We start from the raw sequence: 20,261 nt of genomic DNA, 5'->3' as shown, positions 1-20,261 counted from the left end.
GCCACGTCCAGCCTCTGCCTCCTCCCTGGTGCCCTCCAGAACTTGGCGCCCTGGTGCCCCTCTATGGGTAAGACGCCCCTGGGTGCATGCCATGTTTAACTTGGGAAAAATGCTGCAGCTTAGCAGAAAAGCACTGGGAGGCATATCCTTAATTATATAGCTTTAAAGAGAATATCTTGGCAGATAGTTACAGATACTCAGCCATTTCAAAGTGTAGGTTGAACAAATGGGTTGGAAATGGGGGATTTCTCTTTAGCCTAAATTTCAGATATCAGAAATGAGTATAAGTGTAACCCATCCTGAGACGTGCCTGGTCATTAGTACTCTTCAGGTATTTGATAGGCAATGTGGGGGAATAGCAAGGTCTGACCAAAGCAAGTGGTGAACAGGTGTATTTGCAATTCTGGGCACCTGTCAAAGTTGACCCAGAGCCAGGTAGGAAATTAAGGATCCAGTACGATAGTTGGACCAAATCCCCACTCCTGAGGCCTATAGGACATCATCTTCATCTGCCTGGCTGAGGTGCAAGTTATTATTTCATTAAGTGTCTTTAATAACTACTTTTTATAACAGCCATTGCTAATATGATATATAAAATTTATACCTGTCAGCATTTTCAGCCATTTGACTTTGTTCTATTGTACAATGGAAGTATCAATAACATGCTTACAACCCATTTCACTGCTCAAAAGGGCCAGCTCTTTGGCATTGTACACACCTGGAGGGTATTAAGTTTTACTCCCTCAATCTTCATTGCTCAATGCAGTCCTACTCCTCTTCTACTCATTAAGATATCTAAAATTTAGGCTAAAGAGAAATCCCCTGCTTCATGGCCCATTCGTACAGCTGCTGCAACCCCCAACCCCATCATGCTGCTTGGAATAAAACCACATTTTCAGAAAGGGCATTTTCTGAAAATGAAAACAGCAGCTGTAGAGAAGATGCATTAACACAGGTAAGTATGACTCCTACTACAAACCTCCACCCCCAATGTTGAAAGTCAAAAAGAGGCAAATTTATACAACAAAATAAATTTTCACTAAATAAGTATATGTCTGTGAACAGTTTTATTCCTTCTATTTAAAGAGGTTATAGCAATGGAATAAGGACAAGACATTTATATACTACCAACAATTTATTTTGTGTCTGCAAAAGTCCATATATTAATCCAACCAACAAAAGGGTAATTAAGACCTAAGGATGCTAACTTGCTCAGTATTAATTCTCTTTAATGGCATTTTGAAAAGTAAAACGGTTACTACTAACTCTTTGTTCTGCATTTTTAAATAAATAACTTTAAAGATGCACTAATTTACATGGAGAAGCTGCAATACTTAACTCCCTTTCACTGAAATCAGTGACTTGACTTTGGAAGAACTATCTCCTTATTTCTTTCATGAAGTCCTGCTTAGAACTAAATTACAAATGAACTTCATGTGAACTGCCCCTTCCTGGTTTGATTTGGATATATGGTCAATTTAAGAGGGATATTTTAAAAAACAAAAACAGAGAACAATGCCTACAACTCTGAAAGAACATCAAGGTTAATCATTATGCCCAACTAACTATACTTTCAATCTTCATTTGTAGCTGACAGCACATTTAGCAGAAATAACGCAATTCAGTCTTGTAATTTGCCACTTGCCTGCACTAAGTAGCTGGCAGCTTTCCATGGGTAAGCACCCAAGTGGCAAATTATATTGTCCTCTGCAATTTTCACTGCAGGTGTAGCCAGCACATGCGATTTTAGGGGCAGTAAGCTAGGGCTGGCTACCCTCCCATCAATCCGTTTTCTCTTTTTGCTGGTTTTTAAAGGCAGAAGCCACAGAACCTGATACAGTGGCTGTGATTCTCTCACTGGACTTTCTCACTGGGCCTTTGTATCTAGGAGCTGCAGCAGGGAAGAAAATCAGTGCTTTTCTTATGCTGTGTGTGGGACAATAAGCACAGTAAACTCGCTTCCCTCTTGCTTGCTTCACTTGGATTCAGAGTCTACGGGAAGTGCTGGTGGCAAAGGAAGGAAGTGGATGACTCCCACAGCAACTGGTTACAAACTGGTTACATTTTAAATGCCCTACTCCAGCAACTACTTAAGAGATATATTCCAAGAGGTTCTCAATTCATTTTAAAAAACTCAATGTGGTGTGTTTAAAATCTGCTCATTTAAAAATGGTGCAGTCATACGTGCAAGAGAATCATGTATGATCTGTGGATTGTGGCACCTATCCTTACAAATTATTTTGTATAGATAATAGTAAGTGAAACTGTATTCAAGATAGCTTTCTTATTTATCATAAAACTCAATGAATTTCATTTCTAATCACATCAAACAAACAACAAAAAAGAAATTTACCTTGCTGAGTATTCTGCTCTTGTATTCGATTCACAGTGAGGTCTAGAGGGCTATCCTGTTCTTCCTGAAATGAATTTTCTGTTTGGTTCATTTGGATACCTTTACATATCAGACTTGTTTCATATGACGAACCGTTTCTATTTTCTTGCATTTTACTACTTTTTGAAATGTATTCAATTGCAAATTGACGGATCATCTTTTTCATTAATTCCTGAGCAACTAAGGGAATGTTAGGATCACAGTTCTGAGGAAGATCTGTAGGAAAATAATAACAAATAAACATATGAATTAGAATAAACACATTTACTGCATTTACTTTATCCGTCTGCATCAAGACCTACTACTCTAATGAAACATTTATAAAGTTGTCGGTCTATGCCATGGGTAGGCAAACTAAGGCCCAGGGGCTGGATTCGGCTCAATCGCCTTCTAAATCCAGCCTGCGGATGGTCCAGGAATCAGCGTGTTTTTACATGAGTAGAATGTGTCCTTTTATTTAAAAATGCATCTCTGGGTTATTTGTGGGGCATAGGATTTCGTTCATTTCCCCCAAAAAAATATAGTCTGCCCCCCCCACAAGGTCTGAGGGACAGTAGACCGGCCCCCTGCTGAAAAGGTTTGCTGACCCCTGGTCTATGCTCTACAGATTTCACTTATTTAAATAATAGCAGTTAATTCAACATTTTCCGTAAGTCCTGTTGGCTCAACAAACTCAAGGGCTAAAATCCCAAAGAAAGAATACAAATATACACAAGAGAATCACACTTGTAGTCAAATATTTATCTAGTTTCTGCTCTAAGATCTTCAATGCCGAAGAGGCAGCTGCTTCTTCAGCTCCTCAAAATACAGAAAATCTGGGCTAGAAAGTCCTCAACTGCATAGAATTACAAGGAACCCCAAGAGTCGGCTAGCCCAACCCCCTGCATTGCAGGAATCTTGCACGAGAAACTTCCATGAATAGACAACCTTCACCCCCTACCCTCGTACCCAGCAGAAAGTACTTTGCCCATGCATTCTGAATTACTGCTATCATCTGAGCAGGACATTAATTTACTTTTCAAAAAGTATTTATATCCCACCATTTTTTCCATTCAATGTAGCTTACAAAAAAAAGAAGAAGAAGGTATTAATAAAGCGATATCCCTGCCCCACTTGCAAACTGATTTTAAGGATCAATGTTTGCTACTGCAAAAATAGGCAGAAACATGTAATACTGTAGTAGGAAACGCTTAACTGGCACTAGGGCTGAACCATGTCTGGCTTTCAACATTGTGACATACCAATATAACACGATGTCTGAACTAAGGATGTAACTATGTAGAGGTGAACGGGGTAATGTCCTGGAAACTGCTATTACTTAGGGCAGTGATGGCCAAACTTGGCCCTCCAGCTGTTTTGGGACAACAACTCCCGTCATCCCTAGCTAACAGGACCAGTGGTCAGGGATGATGGGAATTGTAGTCCCAAAACAGCTAGAGGGCCAAGTTTGGCCATCACTGACTTAGGGTTATAAAATGGATACATGGTTACTTACCTTTAACATATTTTTACAACTGTTATTTTATGGTACAGAGTAACAGGGGCAGAAGGCACCGTGATAACTGGCTTCACGGTTTCTCCCACATCACAATTTTTCACATAGCACACACATACACACACACATTGTGATTCGCGATATATCGCCATGTTGAATATTATGAAAGTGTTACCACAATGTGAACTTCAAACTGATTTTTGACAATGTATTGATACATTGCCCAGCTCTAATTGGCACAAGAGTATACAGTCATGCATATATTACATGAAAGCTGACAAACTAAAATTGAAGACAACATGAAGATTATTAGATCTAGAAATTCCTGCAAAGTAAATGAGGTACCCACACTTGATTGGCTTTTGTTTAGCCCTACAGGATCTGATGCATAATTTTGGTATGCTCCAGAAGCTGTCATTACTCTTGGATTCTCAGGCGGAAAATCATGTACGTGGAAATATTGCAGTTATATATTATGTGCTAAATAAACAATGCCTGGAAAGCAGAGGTGTACACCACCATCCATGCCGTTGACTGAAAAGCCTAGTGTATACAGTAGTGCCCCGCAAGACGAATGCCTCACAAGATGGAAAACCCGCTAGACGAAAGGGTTTTCCGTTTTTGAGCTGCTTCGCAAGACAATTTTCCCTATGGGCTTGCTTTGCAAGACGAAAACGTCTTGCGAGTGTTCCGTTTCCCCCCGCCTTTCCCCCCCTTTTTCTAAGCCGCTAATAGCCTTTTAGCCGCTAATCCGCTAAGCCTTTAATAGCCGCTAAGCCTTTAATAGCCGCTAAACCGCTAATAGCGCTAATCCGCTAAACGGGTTGCTTCGCAAGACGAAAAAACCGCTAGACGAAGAGTCTCGCGGAACGGATTAATTTCGTCTTGCGAGGCACCACTGTATTTGCTCAAAAAGGCAAGAAATTATGGAAACAGTCACAGTCATGCATTCTATGAAGTGTATTATGTGTTCCAGTGGCTGACTACTGCAAACTACTCTCCCTTTGCTCTCCACAAGTAGCTCCAGCATAGATACAGGACCATCCTACATACAGTTCTATGCCAACCAAAAGGGAGGCCCACCCCATAACCAGTTCCCCCTTAAAGTAGCTTTAGCATAAGGTAAGTGAATCAGAAATGCTTACCATTAGAAAAGGTTTTAAATTTTTTAAAAGAAAAATAAAGAAGAATATAAAGCTACACTGGGACAGACTGGCAATGGCAAACAGAACATATGAAAATTGCGAAGGTATGGCAATATCCAATTGCAGGGTTGCGTGTTGAAAGTGATTCTCTATTTTTTTCCCTTGGTTATGTGTATTTTCTTTTTCCTTTGTATTTTCTTTTCTTGTAAATATGTATGTTTTCTAATTTGTACTTAAAAAAATTAAAAAAGAAAGTGATTCAAAAGAATTACTAGACAAATACAATCAATTATGACATCAATTGAAGTAATATTACCTTTCTTGCGAAAGAGTGCATTTAGGTAATTCTCTGCTTGGCACTCAATTTTATCAGTGTTGGACTGGCCCTGAGATGATAGTTCCTCTGTAGGTGTTGACTGCAAAGAACCAATAATTGTTGTATGATCCTAAAAGGTATAAGGAACACTTCTAAATATGGGTAAATTATGGCTCTAAAAGTTTGCAAATAGTGACTAAGATTAAGAAGGCTTTCCATTTTAAAAATACGCATTCATCAGATCTTTTATACTGTAAAATAATTTGAATTCAAATAAGATTTTAATAAATATATTAGAAACCATCTCTTTCAACAATTTATAACACACATACTCACACTGACTGTGTCTTTATGTAAATTACAAAAGGAACATTTTTCCTCCATAGACCAGTCAGCCACTTCTTCTGGTTCACAGTCTAGAGGGGGAAATTAAAAGAAAATTATAAAAATAAAGTGTTAAAGAAGCTTATAATTGACTACTACCAAAGGCAATTATCTGTTTAACTTTTCTTAAGAAGAGATACTTTTACAATGAGCTGTCACCATGAGGAGATTGCATATGTACACAGTACATTGTTTTCAAAAAGATATATTGTATTAGTTTGGAGCCCAAGCAGATTAGTGACTTTTTCAGTTTAATTCAATGGAGCCTAAGTGCAAGTAACTATGACAAAACTTAAATTCCAGATTTCAGTGGGAACTAAGAATGACTAAGGCTACAATCCCAAACCCCAGGATGCCCTCATGTTGGCTACCTCTGCTACCTCTACCTAACTTGGGAGTATGCCCCATGAAACTTATTTTTGAATAAACATGCATAGGATTCCAATATAACACTCTCTATTGAACCCACTGAGATGTATTCTCCCCTCTAGTATTGGATATGTGAAACACAAGTTACAGTGGTACCTGTAGTTACGAGCTTAAATTGTTCCAGAGGTCCGTTCTTAACCTGAAACTGTTCTTAACTAGAGGCGTGCTTTCACTAATGGGGCCTCTTGCTGCTGCTGCGCCGCTGGCACACAATTTCCGTTCTCATCCTGGGGCAAAGTTCTAAACTCGAGGTAACTCTTCCAGGTTAGCGGAGTTTGTAACCTGAAGCATTTGTAACTCGAGGTACCACTGTATTTGCTTTAAGGAACTTTGAATATTTCTCCATACTTCATTCAGATTGGGTTGTGTTTGTTTACAAAATTTAACACACTAGCATAAAGACTAAGAGTCTAGCACCAGCTAATTCTGTTTCTAACACTAGGATTTTTTTTCTAGTACCTAGAAGGCAGAGTAGTACTCAGTTAAGGAGGTGATGAAAATGCCATTGTCAGCTCCTGCTTAGTCAACCAATTGGGGGAATACAAGGGGCATGACAGCATAAGCAAGATAGCAGCAGATGCTGGTAGGGCAATGCAATTGAGTTGCTACTAGAGAAAATGTTGGCTTTTTAAAGATCAAAACAAATGAACTCAGCACTGTGTATTTTCTTGGCTGGAATCTGAACTCCAATAAATAAAACAACACTTTCTAGCATCTATTAATCCCAAAGGGACTAAATTCAACAGGTATATATGGTGGAAAAGCACCAAACTAGAAATTCCCATACTGTATCTAAATTAGGATGGGCAATTTAATTATAGAAAATAATTGTGTCACCATAAATTAGTTCCAACTGAACTATACAATATACCATACCTTATTGTCTTTAATCAGTAGCAGGAGAAAACTCATAATAACACTAAATTCTATCATGTCAAATTTTTCAAGATCTCTCCATATAAAATCATCCTGATTTATGAAACCTAAACATTTTGATACCTCATTTATCTCTTAACTATTTTTCACTGAAATAAATGGGGCTCTAAAATGTTTAGATGGCAGGATTGTATATCTTGCTAGGCTAGTACGTAAAGTAAAATGTATGCTCTCTTAAACAAGTATTTACAGATTTTTTTCTTTTTATTTTTTTAATTTATATTTTTTTATTTATTTAAAACATTTATATATTGCCTTTCAATGCAGTTTACAAAGACTAAAAACAACACAAAGAACAATAAACTATTCAGCATATAGACAACAATTTAAAAAAAATAAACAGCAGGTAAAAGTGCAATAAATTGAGAGTTTAAAATGTGGGCAAATGAGGATTGCTATTCAAGATAGTAAAAATGTTTTAAATGATTGGGTCATCAATCTAATTTCTGCCTGGTGCCTAAAAGAAAACAAAGTTGGCATTAGGCATATCGCACCAGGACGGCATTTCAAAGAGGCCAGCCATTCCATTTGTAAAATGGGTATTGACAGATGACCACTGTGTATTGGCCAATTAATATCTTCCTTTCCTTCAAGAAGAATGTCAGTGAAACTATATGAAAGTAATAATAATGCTTAGCATTTATAGTGCTTTTTATGAGTGTTGAGTTCCGCAAACATCAGGTATGCTGAACCAATGAGTTCTGCATTTTGCTGAACTACAAGTCCTATCAGCCTTAGCCGGCATGGTCATAATGGGATAATGAGGACTGTAGTTCAGCATCCTGTGGAGCAGGAGGGGGGAAGGCATGTTTGCCATCCTCATATACATTATCTCAGAGAACCTTTCCAATCTTCTAAGTTAGGTCACTATTATGTTCTTCATATTGCTGTTCAAGATGAAGATAAGTGGAGGTACTGTCTTGACTTCACAACCAAGATGTGAAAATGCTGTCTATCAATATTTAAATTAAACAAACAACTTATAAAATGAGAGGAGACTTGAAATGGCTTTAGTCCGTCTTTGGTGAAATGCTTCACAAATTTTCCTTTATTGTTCCTGTCATTGTGTTTTCCAACAGGAAAGGATACTCAGGAGTAATACAGCATCTTGGACCATTTCCTAATTCCAAAAATCACTATGTTTCAAGAGGAATGTCAGCTGTAGCGGCATGAAAATCCCCTACAACTTTTAGGAAGCCAGTTTGATTTGTCTGTCTCCGCAGGTGGCGTATTTAGGTAGGTAACCATATCTACAGAGGAGGGGAAGTCCACTAAGCCTAAACCCTACCAAGTAGTGTTGCAGCCATGACAAAGGAACCCTAACAAGTTATTCCACCTTCGGATCACTGTCATCCCAATCAACACAAAACATGAAAGCAAGACCGTGTCCAGACACTTGAGTGGTGACAGATATTAACAGACAGACTCATAGCTGTCATGGAGATCATGAAATACTATCATGACAAGTACCGGTAGATCTCAGCATAGATGAAATCCCTCAGAAAACAATCCTGGGAAACTAAGACCGTCCAGCTAACTTAGGTAGGAAGACTGTTGGACTGCAGATTGGGTGATACATCCATCAGAAGCCCAGTTTTATCTCTAACACTGACCCTTAGAACATTCAAAATGACTGCCAGAGAATTTTTAAATGGTGAAATTGCAACAGAATCTCCACTACCCATCTTCTAGGTTTAAGATACTGCAACACAGAAAACTCCAGTGGATAAAGCTGACTTTTAACTCAGCATCATCTGACCAGGCTTCTGTGATAAAACACTAGCTTAGTATGTTAATCAAGAATGAAATCTATTAATGGACCTGAATTGAGAAACAGAAGCTTAAAAACAAAAGGGGTGCTGCTAGGACAATGAGATGGGGAAGGGGATTTAACCCTCAAACGTCTACCAGCATTCTGCCCATAAGCCTATCTCTCTGCCCCAGCCCTATTTGCTCCTGCCTTGGAATATGCATACCAAGGCCACTTCTATTCCTCTCTGCCCTGTCCAGACAACTCATTTCCAAGCAGTTCCCAATCACAGTAGAGAAAAACCAACAAATCCCAACACAGAGAACAAGTAGACTGATGTACAAGGCACCCAAAAAGTAGTCTTCCTGACTTCTTTGAAGTCTCTTGTTATTTTCCCTGCTAACATCTTTTTTCATGGCAGAAGCGATAGCTTTGAAGCCATAAACATGGGGAAAGCTTTACTGCTTGATTCTGCTGACTCTGGAATCTAGTCCTCAGCCACTGCACCAACTCTCTTTTAAAAAGTTTTTTTTAATTAAACAATAATTTATTAAAAGAAATATATTTTTACAAATATACATTTGCCCAGGATTCAGAAAAGTGAGACTTTATTCAGTTATGATAATAATGGTGCAAAATCATTACTGTTATCATATTTTTAAAAAAATTCAAAAATTCATATTTAAAAAAATTCAAAAATAATCTTAGCAGTACAGAGATTCCTATTATTCCTTTCATTAGGTAACAGCCCAAAAAGAAACTTAACAGTGTCAATATTCTAAAGTGAACAAAATATCAGGAACACTTATGTTAAATCAAGGACGTTAAACTACTCTTAAATCAAGGTTAAAAGAAATAGAAAAGCACTTGTAGAGAAGAGAACACACACTAAAATTCCCCAGCACAATTCCTTATTTTTCAAAAACATGCTTCAAATTGTCACATTATTTAAAGGTAGCCTTTAAGCACTTCAAACTTTTTTTTACCTTCAAATAAACTGAGGTCTCTTCGTAGCCTTGGTCCATAAAGCCCTTCTAAAATACTTTCAAAACCTACCAAAAAGAAAAATTAAAACATTTTACAATTACATCAAAAAGTTATTTACACAAATGTAGCAGTGGGAAAAGTATATAATTACATTTGGGGACAAGACACTAAATGGAGTTTCTTCTCAGTGCTAATTGGCTAGTGGGTATCTTCTTTTTCCCTTCCAATGTCTTCTTCCAAGTGGTATTTTTGGGGGGAGTAGAGTTATTGATAGAATGGCACCATCCACATTATTGATAACCTTGTACATAATCTCCCCCATCCCACAAATGCATCTCCGAATAGAGCATTTAGGGTGTGTGTGGGGAGAGATCATGGCTTGTGTGAGAACTCCAGTGAATTGCACCCCCTTAAAATTGTGTGTCCCAGCCCACCAAATCTCTGAAATCCCTTCACACAATGTTGTGGCTTGTAGGATCAAGAAATAGAATTTCCAGAGCTTTGTTCCCAAGATATCTACTAGATATTTTGGGGAAAGCTTTGTCTGTCCATTTGTTTGTTCACTATACGTTTAGATACCTGTGTAGGTAACACTGCCATACTTGGCAGAGGGTTTCTAAGGTGGGGACAGTGCTGTTTGTCGAAGTCTGGATGTCATTGAAACTTGTCTTTGCCTTTTATTTGACATAGTTTTGCTTGCGTCTTGAGATATCATCACCAAACCCAGTCCTTGTACTCCAGTGGTGGGGATGGAAGACTTCATCACCACCAAGATGCCATTCGGATGTTTGATTCATATTTAATCAAGACAGTGGACTGAAACATGCTTTTGGAGTAACTAGACATATTTTTTGGCATGATGGGTCCAAACTCACAAATTGGACTATCCATTTAAAATTTCCAATATTTGTTGGTTTCTAAAAATATCCAGGCAGCACTGGGCACATCCTAAAAGATAGTACTGCTAGGATTAACATATTATATGGATTGTTGGTTAATAAGAGGATCTCTTTATTGTTCAATTCTTCAATATTTACAAAGTTTATTTAAAAATTAAAAGAGCTACTGTCTATATTTCTCTGAAGTAAAATTACAACCCAACCCTGTCTTACTGCAGTACGACATTATCTCTCTTCTGTGTATTTTACATTTTAATACTCTTAAGAATTCACAACCAGTTTGGTTTAATATTATGTGTTAACTGGATATCTATATTATTATTTATTTGATAATGTTTGGCAAATTTTGCAAGATCAAAGTTAGTATGACAGCTACGATTTATATACAGAGTGGAATGAATTCTGCCTCCTCCTTTCTTGTTCTTCCCTCAAATGATAGTTAAATTGTGGACACACCAAGGCTATGCTGTTACTCATTCCACCTCTAAGATTTAAGTATTTTGGAACATGGTTTAATAGCTGATTTGGGCAAGGTACGAAACTGGATGAGGAAGATCCTATGTTACACAAATAGCTTCTTCTCCAGCTCAGGTGCTCTGTGATTGTTGCCATATACACTAAGTTTAAAACACAACTGTCACTGGCTTGGTATATAAGTGAAAGGCCAGTAGCTACCTTCCTATTTTACATGTGCAGAATGTGCAAAGCAGGGCTTCCCCAAACCTGGGTCTCCAGCTATTTTTGGACTACAATTATCATCCTTGACCACTGCTCCTGCTAGCTAGGGATAATGGGTGTTATAGTCCAAAAACAGCTGGAGATCCAAGTTTGTGAAACCCTGGTGTATAGCATATATTTACGCTGCACATACGTTTTGGATCACCAAACATTACCTATATTGCATATGCTAAAAGCCTAATGAATGGAGGAATCCAGAGCTCCCCTTCTGATATACCTTTGCTACTATGTATGGTCATAACACACTGTAAAGGTAGTTTTATTTACAAACTACTGTTATGATAACCTAGCCTCTTGAGACAGCCATCATTTGCATGGTTTATAAAGACAACAGGAAGCCAAATCAAAGAAGTGTACAGCTTGCCCAAAGTGGAGGCAATCTAGAAGGCAGCATTAACCACACCAGGAAAGGAAAATATAAATGTCATTCAGTAGTCAAATACCATTCCTCTATTTTGCTTCTTGGAGCCCAGAGCTGAGCGCACAAACTACCCAGAAGGAACACATGTCTCACACCAGAGATACTGCCCCTTCCCATACTAGAATGATATATGCAAGACAGTAAACATTGAAGAGGTAGGCAAAATTTCAAAAGCTCCAATTTCCATTCATATGCTGCTTATTGCAGAGAACACAACTATAACTTTGTTTGAAAGTAGACCTAGACTGAAAACAGTTTAAAGGGCAAGTCTTTTAGCACACAACTGCTTACAGTTTTATTATATACATACAGTAAATGTTTTAAAACAGAAAGCATCTTTAACATTTGCATAGTTTTACTAACCTTCCCTTCTAGCTAGCTACCTATAGAAAAGAGGCATTTTGGGATACATGATGGTAAACTAACAGAAACTTACTCAATAAATTCATGACCAGTTTCAATAAATCTGGTCTTTGATGGTGTCACACATCCTCTGAAGGTTTGCAGCTTAAGTTGGGGACATTACTGGATGCTGCTCCACCTGAGTAGCAGCAATGGCCAGGATCATTTTTTGTTACCAGTTTGGAATGAATTGGGGGCAGGGGGATTTGTGGATCTTCAGATGTTGCTAGACTACAACTCCCATCATTCCTGACCACTGGCCATGCCAACTGCACACAGTCCGAAATTACTGGCCACTTTTCGGGTTTTTTGCAACTTAAGATCACCATCTAGTGACCAAGTTAAGAATTGCAGTCACCTCATTTGCCCATGAAAGTAATCTCCACTGCAGGATAGCAAGGGCAGATGTTAACAACTATTGTTGATATGCTAGCCTAGCATGGGTAGGCAAACTAAGGCCCGTGTTTTTACATGAGTAGAATGTGTCCTTTTATTTAAAATGCATCTCTGGGTTATTTGTGGGGCATAGGATTTCTTTCATTTCCCATCCCACCCCCAAAATATAGTCCGGCTCCCCACAAAGTCTGAGGGACAGTGGACCGACCCCCTGCTGAAAAAGTCTGCTGACCCCGGTGCTAGAGACACTCCATTGTGGAACTGTTTGCATAAGTAAACAATCCACCTGTGAAGCTATTTCACGTGTTTAAATGGATTACTTATCTCTTGTAGGTAGGAGGGAAGCTTTGAATCCAACTTTACAGGAGACAAAGCAAACTGCCTGGGTTGCTCCCAGCCTCCTGAGGATTCCAAAAGCTGTCTGTTGTTAATGAGGCACACATTTTTCAGTTTGCTTTCTGTTCTTTGCTCCCAGGTAGGAACGGCATGATTTGGTCTGTCTCCCCTTCTTTCTCCTCCAGGTGGTCATCTTCCCCCACCCCCTTATTTTAGAAGGGGTTTGTATGGACATTCTTTAAGCAAAATGAGCTTTGCTGGGGGGGGGGATCAAGGAAGAATGGGAGGTTGGCTTTGTTGTTATTTTAGCAACAAGTTTATTTCCTCCATTTGTGGGCATTCCTTTCTGGTTTACATAATGAGGCGCTGGAAGGATGCTTTGGAGATGTTTGGGACCTTCTCTCTTCCCCCAACCCCCAATGTTTCGAAGGAATGCTATGGAATAATATTCAGGATGAATATTATGGCATTTTAAAGACTCATTTAAACCCACTTTGTAAGTCTGCCACCTCATTGTTTTATTGTAATGAATCTCATAATATTGGACTCACATTGGCTGGGACAAGAAAACACTCAAGAGGACATGGCAGCCTTCAAGGAAGGGAGGAGGAGGGGATGGTGCTAACATTAATCTTTTAGTGAGATTCTCAGATTCTGTATATTAAAAGGCCTGCAAAATGCAATAACATTTACATATTTGGTTTGCCATGGTAAATGTGGCATCCCAGGTACCCAGATCCTTTCATGTAACAGGATTCTGTACAGGCAGTCCTGCAAAAAAAAGTTTTCTTGCAAATGGGGAGTTACTGCTCAAAAATAGTAAATTAGGTTGTAACCCCAATCCCATTTGCCTTGATATATTTCAGTAGGATCTATTTCTGTGTTAGGGTTATGGTTAGGGTTGTGTTGTTAGGCCTGTTCTTCTAATAAGTTTGATATACTGTTAGAGACATATTTAACTGTGACTGCGGTACTTGCTGAAGCTTCAACATAACATATTGAGTTAGGACAGACGGACACCCCCCACCCCCACATTTATATACTTATGGCTGACAACTATTGCTGAGGCTGAGCCCCATTGATGTTTGTGGTATCCAGTTAAGAGCTGCTCTTAAAAATATGATAATAGCAAACTGTCACTGATGTAAATTGTGTATTAGTTCATGTGTTTCAAAAAAATAAACAAAGTGTTGCTGCATTTGGGGGGGGGGGTGACTAGCCATTTTGGTTTTGTGCCTGTAACCCAGGTTCTGGGATCCTTTGGCTCCTAGCTTTTCCATCTCTGTTTCTAACACTAACTGCAGATGATGGGAGGAGCCCAAAAATGTCTGGAAGGACACAGACTTCTCATTACTGAAATAAAGCAGCAGGTTTCAAAATGAATATTGATTTTTGTTCTGTCTCACATTTTTCGAACGTATCATTCAGTGCTGAACTGGATTTTTAACAAACCAGAGGGCAGAAGGGTCTGGTGGAGGAAAGCAGGGGCCAACATCACATAATGATCTTCTTGGCCAAATCAAACTCTAAACCAATGTTTCTCAAGCTTGGGTACCTAACTGTTGTTGGACTACAACTCCCATCATCCCTAACTAGCAAGGCCAGTGGTCAGGGATGGGAGCTGTAGTCCAACAGCAGTCAGGGACCAAGTTGAGAAACACTGCTCTAAACCAAAGTCTCTGTGATCCTAGATAAGACACACTGTGCACTCAACATTGCCACTGATGAATGCTTATGTTCCTGTGTAAAGATGGCTCCAGCTTTATCAGTGAGACAGTAGCAGATCTGCCTTGGACTGTTGCAGGATTTGCAGTTCTCATGCCTTTGCTGCCCTCACTCCCACTCTTACTAACGAATTTTACCATTAATGAGTTTTCAAAAAGGTATGCTATTTCGTTCTTTGAATATTTAACCATATTTGACCAAGATCAAATACTAAGCAATCAATTGTCCGTATTTGTCAATTGTGCCAACTCTAACTAACTTTATAAGATCATAAAGTGTTCACATGCACTCCATCTTTATTTGCCAACTTCTACTCCCCAATGAAAGATGTAGAAGACATATGAAAGAAAGAAAGAAAGAAAGAAAGAAAGAAAGAAAGAAAGAAAGAAAGAATACAGAGTGGCGACTTCAAATGTAGTTTTATTTTTGAGATGGTGTGGAAGAGATATTTGGACTTCTTTTTTTTAAAGAGTTATACTAATGGAGGAAGTGCCAAAGAACTTTTAAAGCTTGTTGTGCCATAAAGTCATATTCTGTGGACTCAGTGATCTAAACATCAACGTGGCTCCATCACATCTTTCTGATGAGAATATCTCATCACAGAAATAATAATGCTATATAGTATGCAGAAGAAAATTAAGGTAACATTGTACATCAACTTAGTTATGCACCCAATACCGAATGTTCAGCACATTATCTTGTTTTGAGTTCATGGTGGTGCTAGAGTAACACTAGAAGATGTAAAGGCTTGTTTTAAGATATTCAAATGCCCTCACCACCAAATTCAAGAAAAGTTTAAATACAGAGTTTTCTTTTCTGGTTCCCCCAAAGTCATAAAAGTACTTTCAAATATTAAAAGAATATAGAACATCTTCAGGTCTAAGAATGTAATCTGGAAATCTGCCACGTAGATTTCTTACGGCTGTAAAACAATGGCAAGGTCACACACGGCCTCAGATTTCTCCTCCTCTGCTACAGATTTCTCCATCTTCTGCGTATTATGAAAGAAACTTGCCAATGTATTGGAAATACACCACACATACATTTCCAAGACGTAAAGTAAATGAAGATATAAATCTGAAGCAGTGACTCCTCTGTATATTACATACACATATGGAAAAATGTTGAGCTATGGTTACTGTTTCAACATGTAGCGTCAATCTGAATCAGTACATTTTTGCACAGATTACAGTATTGGCTACGGCCCATGGCAGGAGACAGAAAAGGTAAGCAGGAAGCAGATAAGCACATTCCAGTCTGCTAACTATGATATAGAAATTGGGTACCCATGATGTATGAACAGGGTGATTATGATACTATAAGAAAACTCTTATAATGTCTGGCTGAATAACCAATAAACAACCTAAAGTATTATATCTCAGTTCTGTGACATGTTAATTATAGGGACGTTCATTTTCTGATCTGTTTGACTTGGAAAACAAGTAGAATGGGTTAATAGTGAATTTTTAAAATCTTCTGATATCTGAAGCATCTCTTCAAGATATTCCGTTTTAATTTGCAATCTTAATTTTATATAATAAACATGTTAAAATCTGCACCTGTAGGGTTGTATTCAGTGTGAACCTCTGCAAACTGCATGTTCCTACAGGTGGGATGTGATTTTAATCCATTCTTTCTGCTCTCTATGCACCATGAAAAGTCTGTTCTGAATAGCAGAACCCCTTGAATAACTTGGAAGGTGGTGCTGGGGGTAAACAATACTTCCTCCTCCTGTTCTTGTAGCAAGAAGCCCCTACCTACTCCATCACATCCGAGAATGAAAAAAAAAAATATTCCATTGATGGAAATCATCCATAGGGGTACTGTCTGCAGTGTCCTATGCTGTGGAGCACTATTCCAGCAAAGATTTGGCAGGCATCCTTATTTTTTTTTACTTTCAGGTGTCTCAAAAACTTTTTTAATGCTGCAGGCCTTTGCAGCAGTTTAATTTGAATTAAGTAGCCACCTGTATGATCATCTATAATGACACAAGATGTCTACCAGCAGGACAGCACACCAAATGGCAATCAGACCAGAAGAGGGATGAAGCACAACCAATGAACAACCAACACCCAAAACGGATCTGAATGGTAAGGATGACAAAACTCTAACCCTCCACTGCTTAGGAAGAGCTACCTGCTCCAATGCTCAGGGAAATATATAAGTTTTATGTGCAGAAAACTTGAGGCAGAGAGCTATCAGCAGCAAGCCCAATTTAGGAATAGTGAGCCAATGATTCTCAAGCTATGGAACATATTACTATTAAGAATATAATAACAGCCTGCTGGATCAGGCCAGTGCTCCATCAGTTCAGCATCCTGTTTCCCACAATGGCCACGCAGACTGATCGAGTCCCACAAGCAGGACCCAAGAACAAGAACACTCTCCTCTCCTGCTGTTTCCAGCAACTTGTATTTAGAAGCATACTGTCTCTGACAGTGGAGGCAGAGCATAGCCCAGGGTGGTCCAACATGCAGCCCACAGGCCACATGTGGCTCACGAAGTCTTTTTTGACACCCCTCAGCAACATTCAAGAAAACAACTGAAAGCCTTGAAAAAGGGTCATGCACTGTTAACGAAAGCAGAAACATCTGTTTGTGTATTAAATCTGTTTACAGAGCCTAGGGCTTGCCGATCAGAAGGTCGGTGGTTCGAATCCCCATGATGGGGTGAGCTCCCATTGTTCGGTCCCAGCTCTTTTTTTTAATATATAAATTTTTTTATTGGATTTACAAAATTTTTATAAACAATACAAACAAATAAAAAGACAAAACAAACATGTATAATTTCATCTCCTTTTTTTCATAAACCTCATTTCTCTGACTCCCCCAAACCTCCCCTTTCTACATCCCAATTTCCAGAATTGTTTCAGCAAGTCCTAAACTTAATTTTATCAGATTTATTCCTTATTTGTTCTTTTCTTTTACTTAATCTTTTGTCACTGTAATCTCCTTTTCTTACTAAGAACCTCAACATTTTAGCATTCATTAATTTTATAATATTTCTTGAGATAAATTTTAAATTTCTTCCAATCTTCATCCGCCGTCTCTTTCCCCTGTTCACGAATTCTGTCGGTCATTTCCGCCAATGTCATATAGTCTATCACCTTCATCTGCCATTCTTCCAGGGTGGGTAGATCTTGGGTCTTCCAATGCTTTGCGATGAGTATTCTTGCTGCTGTAGTAGCGTACATAAAAAAAGTTCTATCTTTCTTCGACACCAATTGGTTACTAATGCCCAAGAGAAAGGCCTCTGGTTTCTTAGGGAAAGTGCATTTTAGCACCTTTTTCATTTCATTATATATCATTTCCCAGAAAGCCTTAATCTTTGGGCACGTCCACCAAAGGTGGTAGAAAGTACCTTCAGATTCTTTACACTTCCAACACTTATTATCAGGCAAATGATAGATTTTTGCTAGCTTGACTGGGGTCATGTACCACCTGTAGATCATTTTCATAATATTTTCCTTTAAGGCATTACATGCCGTAAATTTTATACCGGTGTTCCACAACCATTCCCAGTCAGCAAACATAATGTTATGACCAATATCCTGTGCCCACTTAATCATAGCCGATTTAACTGTTTCGTCTTGTGTATTCCACTTAAGCAACAAGTTATACATTCTTGACAAATTCTTAACATTGGGTTCTAACAGTTCTGTTTCTAATTTTGATTTCTCCACCTGGAAACCAATTTTCCTGTCTTGTTTGTATACCTCCATTATTTGAAAATAATGGAGCCAATCTCGTACTTGTGTTTTTAGTTTCTCATGACTCTGTAATTTCAGTTTATCTCCATCTTGCTCCAAAATTTCCCACATTGTTCGGTCCCAGCTCTTGCCCAACTAGCGGTTCGAAAGCACGTCAAAATGCAAGTAGATAAATAGGTACCGTCCGGGGGTAAGGTAAACGGTGTTTCCGTGCGCTGCTCTGGTTCGCCAGAAGCGGCTTAGTCATGCTGGCCACATGACCCGGAAGCTGTCTGCGGATAAACACCGGCTCTCTCAGCATATAGAGCGAGATGAGTATGCAATCCCAGAGTCATCCACAACTGGACCTAACAGTCAGGGGTACCTTTACCATGTACCATATTTTTCGCTCTACAAGATGCACTTCCCCCCTCCTAAAAAGTAAGGGGAAATGTGTGTGCGTCTTATGGAGCGAATGCAGGTGGGAGGCTCTGCTCAGGGCTCCCTTTGAAGAGCCGCGTGGAGTGTGTGTGCGGCTCTTTGGGGCTTTTCTCCGAGGGAGAAGGGCAGCCCTCCCATGTGCTCTTTAAAGGGAGCACGGCTCTTGGGGGGAGCCTTAGCCATGCGCAGCCTCTCCCGGGCAGGGGATGAAGACTCCCCTTGGCCGGGAGAGGCTGCGCGCGGCTATCCCATAAGCCAGGACAGCAAGCGGGATCGCTGCGCAGCCTCTCCCGGGCAGCGACTGAATATGTTTCCTAAGTAAAATCAGCAGCTGAAATCCTGCTCAAGGCATTAGACTCATTAGATGCATTGGTAGGATCTTCCCACTAATGGTTTCATGGGCTGGACTCCCTACACAACCCCCAATACATAACAAATGTAAATCCAAGTTCATGGAAGATCTTTGACATCATCATGTCTTCTCATGTCTGTCACTCTATCTGACTGGTTTTCCAGTTCCATATAGTATTGACAAACATGCCAGCACCTAATTAATCACACAGGTCCTGGTGTGTCTGTAGTGAAAATGCTGGACACGGTCACTCAGAAGAGTGACAGAACACAGCAGAAGGCTTAGATTAGCAAGGAACACCAAAAGAGCAAGAGCCTTTATTTGTTTATAGAAGACATACAGCGCCCCAAAATTTTTGAGCAAAACTCGGAGCTCATCTAGCTTATTATGGTACCTATACATAGTCAGGAAATAATGAAAACAGATCAAAGGTCAACTTTTGGACAAGGTGTATGCACACTCTGACCTACACATCCTCTAAGCCAGAGGCCCCCAAACGTCAGGGGATCTCTGTAACTCACCCAGGGGGTGCGTGGTATCATTCACATAACAAAAACGACCATAGAGTAGGCCTGGGTGATATATCAATATATCACCCAAGATCGGTATGGAGGGGAGACCACGATGACAGCTTCACTCCATCACTGGTGGAACAGTCACCGCTCAAGTCCCTCTGCCTCCAGCGCCCAGCATGCTGAGGGAGAAACAAACTAGCCAGGAGCTGGAGGCAGAGGGACCCAAGCAGTGGCAGTTTCACCAGCGATATACTGCTGGTGAAACCGCCATCGCACTCAGCACAGGCAAAGGGAGAAACAAGCTACCCTGCAAAGTTAGAAATTTGAATAGGCTGATAGGAAATAAGTGAGATACACCTCAGCAGGAAAGAAGAGCACACAGGTGAGTTCCAAAGAGGGTGGCAAGGGGAATTTGTTTTTTGACGGGGGTGGGGAGAGTTGAAATTAACTTGAACAACATTCCGTAACCAAAATTATAGATTTGGGAGTGGAGGAAAATTGAGGGGCTTGGGCT

General features: G+C 39.5%; 1 protein-coding gene across 7 annotated transcripts in view; it reads right to left on the bottom strand.

The window, feature by feature from the left end:
• Nucleotides 1-20,261, bottom strand: part of LCORL (ligand dependent nuclear receptor corepressor like) — a 60,495-nt gene that overhangs the window by 32,077 nt on the left and 8,157 nt on the right. For all 7 annotated transcript variants that reach the window (XM_082237327.1, XM_082237332.1, XM_082237328.1 and 4 more), the window contains exons 2-5: nt 9,834-9,899; nt 5,685-5,764; nt 5,349-5,478; nt 2,354-2,608 (exon numbers count right to left, since the gene is read on the bottom strand). In XM_082237327.1, the coding sequence (XP_082093453.1) occupies nt 2,354-2,608; nt 5,349-5,478; nt 5,685-5,764; nt 9,834-9,899 (531 nt within the window). The remainder of the gene's footprint in view (nt 1-2,353; nt 2,609-5,348; nt 5,479-5,684; nt 5,765-9,833; nt 9,900-20,261) is intronic.

This window comes from Podarcis vaucheri (assembly GCF_965113315.1).
Source record: "Podarcis vaucheri genome assembly, chromosome: 9".
Lineage (NCBI taxonomy): Eukaryota > Metazoa > Chordata > Lepidosauria > Squamata > Lacertidae > Podarcis > Podarcis vaucheri.
The sequence above is the reverse complement of the archived record's forward strand: the minus strand, read 5'-3'. Positions and strand labels throughout refer to the sequence as shown.